The 19,000-nt window shown below is 39.1% G+C and overlaps 1 protein-coding gene across 2 annotated transcripts; it reads left to right on the top strand.

The window, feature by feature from the left end:
- Positions 1–10,564: 10,564 nt before the first annotated feature.
- On the top strand, positions 10,565–17,240 carry ormdl2 (ORMDL sphingolipid biosynthesis regulator 2). 2 transcript variants are annotated; one of them, XM_064299150.1, is made up of 4 exons: positions 10,565–10,680; positions 13,320–13,494; positions 13,705–13,856; positions 15,994–17,240. In XM_064299150.1, exons 1-4 carry the CDS (start codon positions 10,580–10,582, stop codon positions 16,127–16,129), a joined length of 564 nt encoding a protein of 187 aa, XP_064155220.1. In that variant the 5' UTR covers positions 10,565–10,579; the 3' UTR covers positions 16,130–17,240. The 2 variants fall into 2 exon arrangements, with proteins under 2 accessions (XP_064155220.1, XP_064155222.1); XM_064299152.1 differs by lacking the exon at positions 10,565–10,680 and adding an exon at positions 10,687–10,876.
- The last annotated feature ends 1,760 nt before the right edge of the window (positions 17,241–19,000 follow it).

Raw genomic sequence — 19,000 nt, 5'->3', positions numbered from 1 at the left:
TAGCAAACGTTAGTCTAGTCTGTTACCTAGTTAGATCGTTAACTAGCTAATGTTAGCTAGATATTTACTATCTATTGATCAGTTAGAAAGTGTGTTAAAAAGAATATCCACTTCTCCATCAAACGTATAACAGACGAGTTTCTATGGTATTCAGAATCCCAAGTGCAAAAGCTCCATTAACGGCAATAAAAATGGTAGGTAACAGTTAACTAATTTAAATTACAGCTAACTTCAACTGCCTAGCTAGTGGAAAATTAGCAAGCAGCTAGCAAAAAAAGTGTTAAACACATTTTCGCGAAACAACTATGCTCACTAGCAACAGAAAATAGAAACACATATGTACAGAATAGTTTTACTATAAACTATGCTCACCGGCAGCAAAACAATAGAAACACGTGCACAAAATAGTTTTCCTATCATTATAAAAATCCTAATTATTCAGAACATGATTTCATTCACAACAATAACATTGTTTTACTTCCGGTACAATTCGTTTGCGTTAAGTCCTGGGTGGCAGGCTAGCGATTTCTTCATCCAATAATCACTGAAACGTAAGTTGATTGTCAGCTATGTCTACCAATGTGGATATAAGAGAAATTAGTTCAGTGTGTGGATAACCAATCATATTAGTGGAATGGGGTACTAAGAACCAATGTACATTTTGCAATGAATGTCATGTACCAGCAGAGGGCACATAGTGTATCAAGCACTATGATCAAGCATCGAGATACAAAAGAACGGTATTAAGCGCAAGTTCAGTGCTCAAGTGTTTCGAAGTCTTGAAGAGGAAGAGGTCATTCTCAACAGTAGTCGCGCATCCTAAGGGCGCATCTCTTAATATCATAAGTTCATTTGAACAAGTGCAGCTGCTGTGTTTAAGACGTCAGTGAGCCTTCACGTTCATAATACTCACAAAATGGTCGGACAATAGCTTTTCGAAAGTAGGCAAATAAAAGCTGTCATGCTTCCATTCGGGAAATTGACGTCATATCAAAGTGCTTAGAAAAAATATTGTAATTAGAAAAACAGTAATTTAGATGTAAATTATTTTACTTACATTTCTGAGGAAAATTTTTCTCGGTTTATGCCCAAACTTCAATCGACGCCATATTTTACCCTTTTTACCTGGTTTCCATTTTAGAACATGCCATTCATGTGAGAAAGCGCCAATAGACGACCTCGTGTCACAGCGGAGAGCTAGCACAGGTCAAACCATCGGAACTCCGAGTGACAACAGGAGCCTAAACGTTGGAATGAACGTGTAATATTGCAGTATGTATATTTAAAAACCTGTACGATTTTTATTATTTTTATTGAAGGGCTGAAAGAATTCAGTTCAGACACATATATAGGTCCCTGCTAGTCCATGCTGAAACTAGATTTTGGAAGCAAAGAAAGTCAACATTTAACCAATCATGTACAAGCATGGCTACAGCGCTAGCCAGAATTAAAATAGTTATCTGAACCACCTTTGACACAACTGCATCCACGTATTAATATGTATTCTTACATTGCTGTGCTGTTGTGTGGAAAATTTGAAAATTGTATTCAAACCATAGTGTTATGTTCAGTTGTACACACTATTGCCTTTCAAGAGTAATGGGATTTTGTTCAGTCAATTTATTTTGGGATTGGAGCCATCAAAGACACGGCAGGCAGTTGAACTCGAATGATTCTGTAAAACTCCACAGTTAAACATACAGATTTCATAATTATGACTACAATGTCCTTTCAAAAAAATTTTTTAAAAAGGCAATGTCTAAAACTTACACTACATAATTAATTGGGTGTTTTCATCGGAGTGCTTCTTTAAAAAAAAAACTTAACTTCATTGAAAAAACAGTAGAAAAATTATGAATTTGGCAAGATAAGCAAGGTAAGTTGCAAAAGGAATGTTTAGTCTACGCACTCAAAGCCACCACAAAGCCACTGATCTTGTAGTCTCACAGCGCCTTGATCCATTCATCCTTGAAGTGGCCATTTAGACACAGAGAACAATTGTTCTCTCTCTGCTCTGCTGAAATACATGGCTACCACTTCCTCAGTTGTGGATATGCATCTCTGACCACATAAATATTTGTCCAACTTTCAGAAGAGGAAATCTGGCCTTTAGCCTGTGTCTGTATGTGTACAGTGTGTGCTTGTGAGTGTGTGTACCTCTGCGTGTGCATGCACGTAATGGGAATCTTGCAATACAAAGACCATCAGAGGCTGTTGTCATTAGCGGAAATTCTTCAGTAAGCACCTTTGCTTAAATGTGGGGAAAAACATTGGAGACATCTGTTTGTCATTGGCATATATTGTGCATTGATTTGTGTGTTGGGGCAACGTTACATTACATCACATTACGGTCACTCAGCAGAAGATCTTGTCCAGAATGACTCGCACAAGTGGTGAACATGAGAGTTGGTCTCAGGAATACAAAAATATGATATCATCAAGAAGGCACAGAGGGCGCATTTATAATAAGCAAGTATAAAGTTACCCAAACAAACCAGCAACTGGTATTGTAAACACAAGTAAACACCATAATACAACTGACCTACCTTTATACGGCTGTACCTTTAACGTTATTATTCTGACAGGAAATCCAAAAATCAAGAAAATAATAGGGAGATGCCATTATGGAGATACATTATTGAATTAAGGTGACGCTAACTATTGTATGATTAGATCATTGGGATGTATTCACTCTGAGTCATGCTCTTCTGTGACCGACATGCAAATCAGGTACAATGTTTTAAATGATTAATATCACCAACAAAAGCACCTGCATATGAATCGTCAAGAATGGCTTGTGGCACAGAAACAAATTCCTCTTTCAGTTCATCTTACAATGACTCCCAGGGGTAATTAAAATAGTGATTATAATTGTATTACAATAGGCCACCACATTTCCATGCTGCCAAACTGAGCATTGCACACGCTGTTATAGATGCACATATATGCGGATACCTTTTTAGCACTTTAGATTTCTGAAAACATTTAAAACTCAAATAACATCCTCAGTTCATCCTCAGAATAATACCCCTTTGTCTGAATAAACCTTTTGAATGCTGTCTATTTTTCAGACTGTGCCCCTCAGATATGAACACACAGAGTGGAAATGTAGAATACTATTAATCACATTCCTTTGATTGTTTCTGCACAGTAAATGTTCAGTGTTGAAGCAATTCTAATAGAGTACATGTTACTCTGATAGAGTATGTATTATTGCAAATGGACTTCACCGTTTAATTAACACTAAACATTTTATTGTGTTGTTTTGCATGATTTTCATTTGAGAGGCATGTCAAAGAACACAAAATGGCTGGCTTCCCTTAACTTCTTCAGTCACAATGCAAACCCCATCCATGAATCAAAAAGCTAAACTCAATGCATGTACAGTCTTATCTCTTGTTTATGCTTTTTACAGTTTTATTTTGCAATCAGTTCTAATGACACAACTCTCTCAAGTAAATAATTCAACAGCAGCTTCAGAACTGAATAAAGACTGAGGTCTTTAACCTACATTAAGGTTTTCAAACTTGGTGCTGAGGTCAAGATAAAATTGTTCACAAAAAAAGTTGGTGCTGGGGGACACCTTTTATGCTGGTTTACATTCCAGCTGTAATTGCAACCAGTGAGTAGTAGCAATCATTGTATTGTTCTTAATTAGATGTTCAATGTCTTTTGAAGAATTATTTAGCCCCCTGAAGTCAGATTATATAAAACATAATTATGCATGTCTTGAAGAATGAATGCCCCAAATGTATATCCTTCTAAGTAATCAGCCATAATAATAATAATAACAATACTGTTGCTGTTGTTGTTGTTATTATTGGTGTTGTTTGTTCAGCAATGAAAGATATATAAATAAAAAAATAAGAATAATTAGAAGGATGAGAAAAATAAAACCTGTTTGTTGTGGAGAAAGTACACAGCAGAAAATAATACCAAAATTTACAATAAAAGACTTAGAAAATGCATTCATGAATGATATAAGCAATTCTATTGATCAATTTTTTTTTCAATGATCAATGGTAGGCTTTATAAAAACACAAATATCTACAAAACATTTCTCAGCAGAATGCTGAAACTACATCATCATCGTGTCTCCCCACAATTTTATGAGAATACATGCGCGTTTAAGCAATATAACTGGTAAACCAAGAGCCAAATTGCTTAAGCCTGAACTAAAACAAACAAAACAAAAATAAGTTCTACAATAATGGGTTCAGATTTAAGAGTCATAGCCTACAAAATGAAATAGTTTTCTAAAGCGTTGCATTTACTCTTTATTTCGGTTTTATTGACTAATGGGTTCTATCATTTAAATTCAGACGCTTCAGGTAATTATAATCTGTTTCCCTGCTAATGAGAAAATGTAACACGTGTAAATTATATTTCCTGCTCCTATTCCTTGTATTTCTTCAGATTAATTACTGATTTTGCATATGAATTCGATACATTATTGAATTATTTCTTAATTAAAATAAATTTTACCGTTAGGCATGAAGTCAACTAAGAGAAATTAAAGCGAAAGAGACCCAAGTCAATACCATATAAATTGCATGTATCTGTGTCAACCGTATTTGTCAAGAAAGCTACCTGCAACGGTGATTAATTCAAAATTTTGATATTTCCCTGTACAGGGTTTTATTGATTTTTATCAGGTAAACTACAAAAAAATATTTGGCGAACTTTTTGTTCTTTTCTTTGCATAATGACAACATGCTTTCGTGAAAGCGAAACTCCGGGCCATTGACACAAGTTAGTTACCTGTTGGACAGTCAATGGGGAAAGTCCTCGTATGACTCATCGTGCTGTATAAATATGAGTCTAGATGTGGAATCAAAACGAACTTCTGATCTGCTTCAAAGCGAAAAATTAGAAGGCGTGAACGGGTGTACCGCAATCCAGAGATATGCAATCGTTATCGCTCACTGTAGTTGTTCTTGCCCTCGTTTTGGCGCTGACTGGGGTTCGGGAAGCAAACGGAGCTCCAATCATCAACTGGGATCGCTGCACCGAGATCTCCGTCAGACTCAATCAATTAGCAAAGCATCTTGCAAAAGAAGTAAGTCATTTTTTTTATTGTGATCTTACAAGATGTAGGAACTGTTCTTATTCTATAAATTGCCCAAAACATAAGAAAGCTTTAATTCCACATAGTGGCCTTATCAGACCTGCTATGAAGATGGATTACCAGGAGCAACTCGAAATATAGAATAAGTGAAATAATAATAATAATAATAATTATTATTATTGTTGTTGTTATTATTACTGTTGTTGTTGTGTTACAATGCCCTTTACAATACTACAGCATATCACTACTGTTTTCTGTGCAACATTAATTTCTCTTTTTAACGCAGGTTCTGGATGGTTCTCGGGGGCTGATTCACGATATCAGTGAACAGGTTGTGCTGGTGGAGCCCAGTGACATGTGCGATCCCGCAGGCTTGAAAATTGACTCTAAGGTATGCTCATTATTTTCCCATTCTTTTGCCATCGTGGAAATATGATTAGGATTTCATTCTGTTTAGCTCAGTGGGCAGCATATTATCTTACTAATAGTTATTTTAATGGGCGTCTTGATTTCTGTGCTTTTGAAAACTTTTTTTGACTGTAGATGACCTAAAATCTTTAACAGTGAATTGCAAAATGGCTGTTATTTGTATATTTAAAGATTGTAACTGAACACATCTGCTCTGTAAGCAAAACAAACACAAAGCCAAAATGCACAGGAGCATGTCTAAATGTCAACGTAAATTCCCCACACTTCCTGTAGTTTTTGCAATGTGCTGTTAATCCTTCAAACATTAGTTTTGCAACCCAGAACCCAACTGAAATATTATTCCTACCTGCCACAGCAACAGACCCAAAGCTGCTGATGTAATTTTGCCTCTTTTCCTTCCATCGCCACAGCCCTGCCTTCAGAAGATTATCACTGCCCTGGGAAACTACTCCAGGATTTTCCGGAAGGAGGAGCTGTTCTTGGGATCCAACAGGGAGATGGCATGGAAGGTGTCGGTCACGGTGTCCGACTTCCTCGGTCAGCTGGGGGTGAGTCCAGCGCCCATGGCATTCGCTCCGGCTCTTGGATCGATTCATTGATTCATTGAATCAGCACACTTCACCAGGCTTATTGGGTCTGAACTAGTTGTTGATTTTCATGTGAGAACAAAAGCCTGAACACAGCTGTAATGAATTTCATGGCTGTTGCTACAGCTACTCAAAAAAGAAATATATAGGGCATTAAACAATTCTTCCCATCAAAAATATCTATTGAATTGATACATGTCTCTTATGACACACACTTCACATCACCTCCCCAGGAAATAGCCAAAGAAAGGGTAAAGATGATATTATTTCTGGCTATACTCTACCACACAGAAACAGAGTAAAGTAGCAATTACTCTGGCTGGAATAAGCAAGAAACAGTTATAACAGAACGGAATAGCAAGGTGTTTTTTTGGTGAGGTTGTGAATACTTACTTGGCTGGAGTCACTGCTGGCACAGCAGAGAGGGTGCTGAACACAGCAGTCAGTGTCTGTCCCCTGGTTCCTCATTTTTCTCAGAGGTGCCAGGGCCCAACACTGTGCTCGCTGGGAATAGGTGCAGCCCCCAAATCTGTTTGCCCTTCTGTGACATCACATTTCCCGGCATACAAAATCTAAGAAACAAAAAAACATTGGTGGGGAATTTTTTAAAATATATTTCTGCCGTTCTGAGAATGAACTCCAGATGAACTTTAACGTGATATTCAATTTGATGCAGGAAATGAGATCCTGTGAAAGATTCAATTCCTCAGATTTGCCCAAGTGCAGCAGCTCAATATCACGCTCACTTCTTCCTCTTCCTTTCTTTTCTTTTGCCATGTGGTTGTCATGTGACTTAAGGAGGTATACAATCTGCATTCAGTCTAATAGAACTTGTGAACATATACAAAGTGAACAGATATAGAACCCGTTCATCACAGTGATGTTTCGCTAAGGCAATTTCAGTGTCTTTTGCCATGTTCCAGTGGGCTTTTATTAGACTGTGTAACATTGTCTCAATGCAACAGTAACTTCATCGACCTGTATGTTTCACAGGCGCAGGAGCCTGAAGGTCTGGGCAGCGACATACACGCCTGGATGCAGGACGACCTGGCGCAGTACAGTGTAGAGAGGCTGCTCTCCTTCTCCATCCTTGTGGCCCGCGTCTTCGCCGCTGGCAACCCCGCAGCCCACGACGACGCCCCTCCCACATACTGCCACCAGAGCTAAAAGCACAGCCGGGATTGGATGACGACTGTTCAATATTAGCATCCTAGTAATGGCAGACCAGCAACATAGAGTAAAGGCTTTATCTCACACAGCCTGAAAACCTCATGCAATCATTGATGGGAAGGAAATGCACCAACAAAAAGAAATTACCTCTTGTTCTAGGATGCTGACAAAAAAATGCTAATAACTGTATGCATTATTTTGCTAATTTATTTGTATCCATTGCAGCAAGGATGTTTATTCCTTGAGCAGCCTATTGCAACTGTTTAGAGTTTATTGTATTTAAAGGTAAATATTTATTGAGTTATTTATTTGACGTATATTTATATTAACATCTATTTATTTACCATCGTATTTATTAAATGTGTTCAATATGCAAAACCAAGCACACTTTTATTACAAAACCTGTTTTAAGTTCATAAATAAACACTTACAAACTAAACACTGTTTCTTGTGAGCTAACTGGTATAACCATTCTTTTTTATTTTAATTAACCCTTATTTAACCAGAAAGTCTCAGAGATAAGGGATCTCTTTTTCATGAAGACCTGGCCAAGAAAGCAGCAAAGATTTAAAATCATGTTACATCTCAGAGATATAAAACAAGTGACAGATATAGGCTGAAAAAAACACAAAAACAATACAATAATGAAAGGAACAATCAAAAGGGTTTACCAGCATGGACTATAAACTGAAATACATGTAGCAGACTTTACATTTTGATGTTTAAGATTATAAAATGTTGACACTGTGATTTGGAATGGAGACCTTATAAGACTCAAGCTTCTGGTACAGTATGCAGTGGTGAGTTCTCATTTGTCTCACTTTAAATTATTCCACTTTAGTCTTACATATTACTGGAATATTAGGAATGACAACACAATGATTTATCAATTAAAAGCTTTGCTGGCCTTTAGTAGACAATCTAATCCAGAGCAATTTTACAATGCAACCACATAACATGTAACAAAGACAAAGGAAGAAACTCCAGGGGCACTGCCAAAGAAGTTCCTGAACTTCCTGAATGTTGAGACCGGCATTCTAAGAGAGAAGGAAGCTGTGCTTTCCATAAAGTTCAAATCCGTTTGTGTGGATGGTGCACAACTTCCTTAATGTGTGTCATAACCACCCAGCCCTGATTGGATCCTGTTTGCTTAGGGGGTGGAGCTATGACTATTTTTGGTCAGAAGAAGATGACATATTTCTTAATTTCTTGATTGTCCAGGCTGAACAGTATTCTGTGTCGTCAGAAATGTCTTCCTCCTAAAAAAGGAACTAGTGCTCCCAGGATCAATGTAAACCACAGAAGGAAGTAAAGCAGATGACTCACTCTGCACTGATGACCTCATGCACCAAACAACCTGTCAGGAAAGCTTTTGTCTAAAATCACTGTACATAATAATAAAATGTACTTAAATAAACAAATACTACTATATTCTAATGTGTACTGTTGTATACGTACAGTTGTTTACCTTTTGATTGGTTGGAGCATGTAAAATAAACCACCATCAGGTCAAGACCATGAAGACCATTGTTCTGGAGTCTTTGGTATAGCTGTATGCTGTAAACATAAATCAACAGTGCCATAGACAAGTACTTTCTTCCTGATTTCCTTTATTACTGTATGCTTGTCACACTGAATAGTTACAGATCTTTAGATGAAATGTAATATTAAAGGAAAACTGAGTAAACACAAAAAATATTTTTTAAATTATTATTTCATTTAATGAAAAAAGTGATCAAAAACCCATATCACCCTTGTGAAAAGGTAATTGCCCACCATTAGCAACTACTGCTTGCACCACTAGCAGCAATAACAGCAACCAAACGCTTCCTCTATTTTGATATCAGTCTTTCACATTGCTGTGGAGAAATCTTGGCCCACTCTTCTTCACAGAACTGCTTTAATTCAGACAAATCGATAGGTTTTCAAGCATGATAGGTTTTCGAGCATTTCAGGCCATCACCACCTCATTTGACTGTTGGTATGTTTTTTTACGCCAGAACTGAGACCCATGTTGTCCAAAAAGTTCCACTTTTGAGAGTCACTTTTAAATCTGCCCATGGAATATTATCCCAAAGGGCTTGGGGATCATCTAAGTGTGTTTATTTTATTTTTATCTTTTTTTTGCAAATGTGAGATGAGCATTGATGTTTCTCTTGGTTAGCAGTGGTCTCCGCCTTGCTATTCTCCCATGAATGTCTCTAAAGGCCCTTTTTTTTTGTGGAGTCGTGAACAATTGCATTAGCTGTGGCTAGAGAGGCTTGTTCTTTGGATGTTCTTCTGAGATCTTTTGTGACTTCCTGGATAGGGGTGGGTATCAAGAGCCTGCACCGAACTGGAACCTGTTACAAATTTCCAAGAACCGGAAATTCCTTAAGAAAGAATCCTGAAAATGTATTTTCAATCTCATCCGTGATGAGTGAAATGCAAAGAATTATAATCGATCAAACCAGGACTTTCTGCGCATGTGTCTACGTCACTGGTTACGTAAGATAATTGCATCAAAGGGCCGCACCCTCACGAGGGGGGGAAACAATCAGTTGTGCTCTATAATATTAGTATTAGCAGTCAGTGGATTATCAAGACGATACAAATGCCGAAACGTTGTATGGTGGGCTGAACAAATAACAAAACCAAGAACAAAGATTTTTTTTAAATGTCCTCTCGTGCAAAAACACCAACACAATGCAGTGAACAAAGTTTATTCAGGCCATTAGACGTGAGAGGAAAGCCGGAAAACTCTGGGATCCTGAATAAACCCACATCTTTATTTGTAGTAAATTAGCCATTTTGTCCCTGGTGAATACTTCGAATTTAATTAGCTGTAGCTAAGAGGCTGTGTCAGGAATGGTCATTTGTATGTTTGTTTGCTTTGTCGGTAGCTATTTGTGAGTGAACTGCGGCGCAGGAACAGCAAGAGGAAAGTCTCAAAATAAAAAAGGAAACTCACAAACTTACGTCACCTAATGCACACCTGTCACTTGATCCGTAAATGCAGACGCAACACTTCACAAGCCAATTTTACATTTGAGAACGTCTTATTGTATACACGCAAAAATTGGAAAAAAGTATTTCATATGCAAAGTATGCGGCATTTGTGCAAAAGGGAAAGTATGTATTCACAAATGCATTTGTAAAAATCAGTGCGCATTCATTTAAAAGAAAATTAACAGATTGAGAAATATTTGTAGATAGTAAAACATTTGTGACTTATTTATGGATCATGATACACGCATTTGTCAAAAATACTGAAACTAATCCCTCTCCATAGACAACGCAGCTTCTTCGAGCCAATCAGAAACAAGATACTGAAAGATTGACACTTATGTTAATCAATCAACAGAAATTTCCAATTTTGTTAGGCCAATCCAAGCAGACAAGGGCGGGATTAATAATCACGGGATTTCCTGGTTACAGCGGCGGAAGGTAAACGTCGAATCGATGCAGCCATGCGCCTAGCTAACAAATAAATGACATCTAGCAAGTATTAAGTTATCGGTCTTTTACAGATAATATTTGACCACATGTAAAATAGTACTTTAATATTTATAAAGTGTCTGTTTTAATTGTGTTAACTGAAGACTTACAGATAGGCTATCGCCGAGGGTTGGAGCGGAAGCAGGTTTGAAAATATTCCTTGCTAAGTATTAGTGTTAGCGAGCAAGCTGTAATGTTAGATCACTGTTGAGTATGCTTTCTTTCTCGTCGCTGGTACCTGTGTTGATAAATACGATACACACTTTGGTAGACGTCAATGAATTGTTGATAATACGCACACCATGACAAAACGCGTTTGTAGGCTATGCAATTAAAGCAGTCTTCGCTAACTTGGCAACTCCGAACGCTGCAGGGAAAGGTAGCCTAATATTAACTGTTAGCTACGTTAGTTAGAGTGGGGATTGCAGCGATTGTCGTTGTTTGTAAATTATAGGTGTCGCTAAGGAATAACCTGAACCTGTTTTGTCTTGGCGAAAGAGGTATTTAAAACTGTTGGCTAACTTCCTTGCTCAAATGTCTCGACTGAGCCGACATAAGGAACTGAAGAGGGTGGGAGGGGCCAGGCAGTGAAGCACTCGGAAGTAACGGGAAACAACGGCTCCGAAATTGCTTATTGCGTACTACATACTATGTATGTATACTATCATTTAGCGCACTTAGTATGTCAATTAAAAAGTTATATGGCTGTGTTTCAAACTGTATATTTGTGTTGTGTTATCGTGTTCCTGTAAGAACATATCTCTAGGTCCACTTGCAAGAATACACTTATTGAAGTGTACTTTCACATCACCACTACTGACCTCTCATCTTAGCAGGAAACATATCCACACTATAAAAATCAGTAAGTGAAATATACTTACTTTTTTACGCGAAATACTCCGGCCTTCTTTCGTCCATTTTTGCGGGTGAGTAAAAAATTATTATTAGCCTTCAAATACAGATCAGGAAAAAAAAGCAGTGGCTCCTGGGAAGGGCAAGCATGGAAAAGTCTGCTTCGAAGCATACTTTGTTTTTTAGCCCTGCCAGGAACATGGAGAACATTATTGCCTTGTTGCAAGTTTGGAACACGCTTGATCACATGACCGTTTTACTTCAATATCTGCTATATGCTTGAAATCAGTGGTAACACCCTTTCTGGAGACCTACCGTCCTGTAAATTTTCATTTCAACCCTAATTTTTGCACACCTGACTGTACTAATTAGCAGTTCAATGAGATCTCTAGCAATTGAATGAGCTGTGCTATGTTAGGGTTGGAATGAAAACCTATGGGACGGTAGATCTCCAGGAACAGGGTTGATTACCACTGTTCTAGATGGACCACAAGTATAGAGTTTGAAACACAGCTGATGGCTTTTCGGACATACTGCCTTACGCTACTTCTGCACTTGTGACGTGTTTCAGCACTTTGCATGTTGATTATGGTCATAGACCTGTTGGCTGCATGCAAGTGGCTCCTACTGGAATAACTTAATAAAAGCGTAATATAAATAAACATGATCCCATATCCCTTTGTCATTTAATGAAACCATTAACGTTTGCAACAGATTTAATCTGGCAGCTAGCTAACAAGCTAGTTGATGTGACTTTGTGTAAGGAAAATAAAAAAAGATTTAAAACCTAAGTATAACCATTAGTTTTAACTAAACTCTGCTAAGCATAGTGAGAGGTAATACATATAAATAGTTCAACTCTTCCACCGCTTTGACTTAAGCCGTCCTATGCCATTATTAGTTGATGTTTGGTTGCTTAGGTCATGAACTTTGCAATGCATTGTGGGATACTCATGCCAACGTAGTGTGCCATGTTTGCATACTATGATACATTCACTGGATGTAGTGAATCTGGGAATTGTTTTGCATAATTTGGTTTCAGACATTCTAAAAACGTCTGCATAATATTTTGGCGTAGTAAATTGTATGCTAGTATGTAATTTCAGATGAAGTCACCGTTACTTGCCAAGTGCCTCTCTACACATTGAATTCAGTTTTGAAAACCAAGCTTCTTTCACAACCAAAGAAAACCTAATTTTCTTCCAGTTCTTTCTTATGGGAAGTCTGGTGTTCTATCCGTGAGATAGATTGTTTTGTGTAGTTGTACGCCTCACACAGGCATTTCTATTAGCTGGCTGGCTCACTCTTCCTTCTTTCTCACACAGTGACTTGGAATGCAATGAAATGTGGTGCGAAGGGGGATATTTCATTTTATTCACAGCCAACCTTGATCAGTTCAGCTGATTGATTTCGGTCAGTGGGATGTTTGCTGCAAAACAATTAGGCCCCATTCTGGGCAGTGCAATTTCTAGGCCTTGGCACTCCAGATACTTTATATGGGGCAGAAGGTATAGAATTATTTACTGTACTGTAGGTAGGAAGTTTTATTTTGCATTCAGAAGCCTGATATTCCCTGTTCACTTACATCGGAAGGATTCACTTACATCACTCACAGCAGAGGCATGCACCACATAGGCCTACTTCCGGCTGTTTTGCAGCTTAGACAGGCAGAGGGCGCACTTTTCTGTTTCGTTAAACGCGCACATCCGCGTCCCATCTCGCCTTTTCGCTGGCAGGATGAATGTGGGCGTGGCTCACAGCGAGGTGAACCCCAACACGCGGGTGATGAACAGCCGCGGGATCTGGCTGGCCTACCTGCTGCTGGTTGCCGTGCTGCACGTGGTCCTGCTCAGCATCCCCTTCTTCAGCGTGCCCCTGGTCTGGACCCTGACGAACGTCATCCACAACCTGGTCAGTCCGCCACCGGCAGCGCCTTTTCCACTTTTCGAATGGGTGTAGGCAACTATAAGGCAAGGCCTTTAAGCTGATGTTACCATGTCCTAGGCATTCCTTTACATTACTGCTATATTATCATATTATCAGTAAAATGGTGTATCTTTGGCTTGCTTAAAAAAGCCGGTGTCAGTGTTCTAACTCTTCGCGTACGCTTGTGCCCCGCAGGTGATGTACCTGTTTTTGCACACGGTTAAGGGGACCCCTTTCGAGACCCCTGACCAGGGCAAGGCACGTCTGCTTACGCACTGGGAGCAGATTGACTACGGCATCCAGTTCACGTCATCGCGCAAGTTCCTCACCATCTCCCCCATCGTGCTGTAAGAGTAGTGTCGCTTTGGCCTTTCTCTTCCTGATTTCCGATACGGTACAGAATGTGAGAAGCGGTCACCGTTGTCTGCGTTCATCATCAGTCACAGCCACAGTAGGGCTGCAGAGAGTCATGGGACCTATGACAGACAACACAGTAAAGAAGGACACACTATAGCCGCGTTTCCACCGCAGGAACTATACCCCGGAACTAGGAACCTTTTGAGGAACTCAGTGCGTTTCCACCGCAGGAACTAGGGTCTAAATTTAGTTCTGGGGACTTTGTTTTACCCCCCAAAAGGTTCCTGCTCGGGGGGTAGTACTTTCCGAAAGTACAGGAACCTTTTGGGTTGAGCTTGCAGCGCTGAACATTTCTGATTGGTCGAGTACTCACTGGATTTTTTTGTGTCTATTTTCAGGCGCCATGTTTGAAAATATGCAGGCGCAAACCAATTTATTTTCATAATAACTTCAAATCAAACTTGTATGTTATGCGGCGCAGTAGCCTACTTTTGGTTATAGCCTGCCAAAGTCTTGGAATTATAACGTGTGCTCTTCTGTTCTTTTCTTGCTTTAGTATTCGTTTTATAAAATGCTAAGCATTCATGCTGGGACAGCATATTACGTACTAAAACATTCAAACGGATTAATTCGGTTGCTGAATATTTTCTTCCGGGTTTTCTTAGCCCGTCGTAATTGACTCAAAACGTTTGATACAGTTATGTGAGGTATGCGGCAGTTCTGCGTAATTCACATTGGTGATACAGCAAAAGCAAACTGGAAATCACCTTCCGCACTTTTTGTCAGGGTAAAATAACAGGTTAATTCTAGTAATCGTACCTTTAGCTTTTTCAGACTGCCGTAATTTTACTCTGCCATTCTTCAATTCCACAAAAAGACCAGGAAGACTATGGACTAATTTATGGTGCATGGTTCGCATCTGGAGGGCACACTTCGCTGCTCGGCTAGCAGTAACTTCGAAGGAAAACAAACGGTGGCTGTACCACTACTAATTTACATTTTCACGCAAGTCTGAGTTTTCGTTCTATTCTTGTCATTTTGCGATTAGCCTATGTGGAATTGACGATGAGAAAGTAATCAACCAGCAAATTGTTTACAACGTGTGCATGTTTTCTGCTGTTGTTGCCAGTTAGCCTATATTGGAAATGTGAATGCATTCTGTCGCTTCGGATGTCAAGACATGAAAGCGAATGTTCGCATAAAAACATAATGAATGTGTTTGAGAGGATATATAAAACAGTTACAATCTGACTATTGGTCTGTTATATCCTATTTGTTGCATAACGGTCCAAGTTCAACTACCAACGACAGTTTTGCTTGACAGCGGCAAAATATGCCCAAACGGCTGCAGAAGAATATTTCAATTCCATGTGATTAAATCGATAAAAATCAATAAATACAAAAGTAACCATATATAGTCATTGTTGGTAACCCGTTGTATATAAGTGGAATAAACCCCTCCGGGCTGTCCCGGTTATTAGAAAATAATGTAGGCTACTTCGGTGATAGTATGGGGTTACAGAAGAAATCATATGAAAGATGGACCGACGACAACGTCGCTTTTTCATACGTCAGTGGGCTAATTTGCCTAATCTTCGCGGGACTTTAGACCCCGGTGGAAACGCAGACAACCATTGGCTGAAGGAACCTTTTAGTTCCTGGTAAAGTAGTTCCTGGGACTGAAAGTTCTGGGTAATTTTGGTGGAAACGCGGCTTATCTGTACTACTGTGGCAACAAGGAACCATGTCTGTATACCATTTGCAAAGCCTTAGCCACACACACACACATATATATGTTTTATATATATATATATATATATATATATATACATACATACATACAGGGAGCTCCATAATGTTTGGGACAAAAGCATATTTTTACTTGATTTGCCTATGTAATCCACAATTATAGATTTGTAATTTTAAAAATCCCATTGTTAAAGTGCAGATTCTCAGCATTTAGAAAGTACAGCACTTTTTATACACAGCCCCTCATTTCAGGGCACCATAATATTTGGGACAAATGGCTTCACAGGTGTTTCTGATTGGTGAAGCGCATTAGTGTAGGTATAAAAGGGCTTTCAGTATCTAATCTTGATTCCAGGCTTTTGCCTTTCTCTTCTCCAGTTACATCCTGGCCAGCTTCTACACCAAGTACGATGCCACGCATTTCCTGATCAACACGGGCTCCCTCCTCAGCGTCCTCCTTCCCAAGCTCCCTCAGTTCCACGGGGTGCGCATATTCGGGATCAACAAATACTAACGGGACCGCACCATGCGGGAGCAGGGGACCTCAGGCTCTGAGCGGGCGAGGTGGGGTCACCGGCGTGACCCCGAGAGAGAATGGAAAGAGAAACGCACTGAACTGCACAGGGCATCAAGATACACTGTTCAACTACACTTCGCACACAACTGGTTTTTATACTCCATTTTAGTATTCCTTTGATCTGCTTTCAAATTGTTTCTGAACATTCGTCCGCGCGTGTACTATGCGCAAGTTTGTACATCTTTTTTTTGTTTTGAACACACTTTTATGTTTTGCGAACCTAAGGCGAAAAAGTCCTGTTCATTTTAAGAGTTTAGCACCCTTGACTGACGGCTTGCACTCCATGCGCGTTTGAAAAGTACAGGTGTTCAGAAGTCCCATGATGCAATGTAAAAGCTAGAGAAGGAACTCTATCTGCATGTTGAGACGGGCTTTTGCTGTTTTGTACATTCCTGCATGTCTTGGTATATTGGGTTGTAGATTGGTAAAGGGGAGAAGGTCTGGTTATGTAAGAAAGCCAAAAAACTGTCTTCTGCCAAAGTGGGGAGGGGAGAGGGGGGGTAGATAGTATGGTCTAAATTGTGCTTTTGTACAATTGCTTTATTATTTATTTATTTATGTGATATATTTAAGTTTTTCACTTATTCCTTGTTGTTCTGTTGTGCATCTGAAAGTCTGTCTGACGTTGTCTGCTGATGTCACAGCTAATTGTTCTGATGTCACAGCAAATTGTTTTGTGAGGAAACTTGAAGCTGTGCATATGTTTTGGTTTGTTTTTTTTTTTATTACCAGTGTCCTTTGATGCACATATTGGCTATAAACATTCAGTCAATATAAAGGAGGTGCAAAGGTATTTATTAACAGCAAAAACCCACGTGGAGTTGTGTCTTTTCAGTTCAGATTTGCGCCACATCTGTATGTGGAAATAAATTGCATACATAGCCATGCCACTTGCATGTCAATGCTCAGATCAGCATTGTTTAGTTCATGAATGTGTTCAGTACCCTGCAGGAAACTGTAGTTGCCCCTTACGGAAATTGAATGCACTGCAATGTTTTGTAATTATGTGGCCTTTTAAAAGAATATAATAAAAATATATTTAACAGCATGGTATTGATAATATAATAATAATTATTATATATATATATACACACATATATATATATATCAAATCTTGATTTAGCTCTGTATTTCACATTTTTTGATTTGTAATCAAAAAATTCACATGTGCATAAATTCTCAGCTTTTCATTTAAGTGTACGTTCATACACATTGGTTTCACCGTGTAGAAATTACAGCATGTTTTATACAAAGTCCCCCATTATGTCTGTGTCCCAAACATTATGGAGGTCACTATGTGTGCACGTATTCTCACTTTCCCACTCAGCAGCCACTTGATTAGGTACACCACCTCATTAATGCAAATGGTCTGCTCTTCCAAACACCGAATCATGGTATAGCTGTTGGCGCCAGACGTGATGGTTTCAGCATCTCAGAAACAACTGATCTCCAGGGATTTTCACGCACTACATTCCCTAGAGTTTACTGAGAATGGTGTGAAGAAAAACATCCAGTGAGCAGCAGGTCTGCGGGTGAAAACTCCATGTTAATGGGAGAGGTCAGAGAACGGGCAGATTCATTCAAGCTAACAGAAAGGCCACACATTCTCAACATCTGTTTACAACAGTGGTATGCAGAAGGGTATCTCTGAATGCAAAATGTTTCAAGCCTTGACGTTGATTGGCTGCAACACTGTTTACTTGGGTCCGCACATATAAGCCTAACTCCTCCTTATTTGCCATAATTCTTGCAACTTTAGTGCCTATTTTACTTAAACTACAGGCTAATGGTATTAGGCTACCTGCGGTATTTTTGAAAAATTACGATTCATAAGATTTCAGTCAATTTACCTACCCCTTCATAATGCTGTTTCCAGCAATAAATCCATTACTGATATGTATCACGAAAAAGCTACATTTTGGTGTATGACCAAAACACCCAGTTCCAACTGAATTTCCAGTGTAGTTTAGCAAACTATTGAGTGTTGATTGGTATTTTCCCTGAGATGGTGACATATGGTAGATTTCAAGACATCCCCCCCCCTCCCGTGATGGCTGACGTGGACTTCACACGTATCTTACCTAATTTTTATGCCCCAGTAAAATAAGCCATTCAATGCCACGATACAGTTCCCCTTGATTGTTGAACTCACAAATAAAAAACGTTAAATCATGCAAATGAATATTTATTTTTGTTGAATTCTATTGAAAACAAGTACTAAGGGCCTTGGTTTTTTTTTTTTTTTAATTTTATAAAAATAATTACTTGTTGAACAGAATGTTTTTCTCTGAGCAATTGTGTTAGTTTAAAATAGGCTACACGTTTTTTTAATTTGACGTTTTTTTAGCTTAGGATACAGCTCATTACGTGTATTGTTTATTATACAGCCTTCTTTGCTACTGTTTATCAAGGGTGCGAGACCTTCTGGAGAGCACTGTCGCTGGAATAGCAATGCACTTGTTTGACATTTAATGTTTACCTTCGAACGTATTTCACATGGAAACACAATGACACGTCAGTTCTCCGGGAACTGCGCAAAAAAAGCTGTTGTGGCCCAGCCAAATGGGAAACCTGCACGTGCTGTGGGGGAATAGTTGCATGAACACATGTGTTCATACAGACCTAGGGGGAGCGCACCGGGATTTGCTGCTTGTGCAACGCAGGCAGGCTGCCAAGCCGGTGGGAAATCCAGACACTTTGCATACGGCTGGGGATGGGGCTATCCCAGGTTTAGCGATAAACTGATAAGACAAAGGGAATCCCCCTTTCCCCAGGGATTTAATCGTATTGCAACACAGTGACAAGGAC

The sequence above is a fragment of the Anguilla rostrata genome, chromosome 11, assembly GCF_018555375.3.
Source record: "Anguilla rostrata isolate EN2019 chromosome 11, ASM1855537v3, whole genome shotgun sequence".
NCBI classification, from domain to species: domain Eukaryota; kingdom Metazoa; phylum Chordata; class Actinopteri; order Anguilliformes; family Anguillidae; genus Anguilla; species Anguilla rostrata.
Note: the sequence above shows the minus strand (reverse complement) of the source record. Positions and strands in the feature narration are given on the sequence as shown.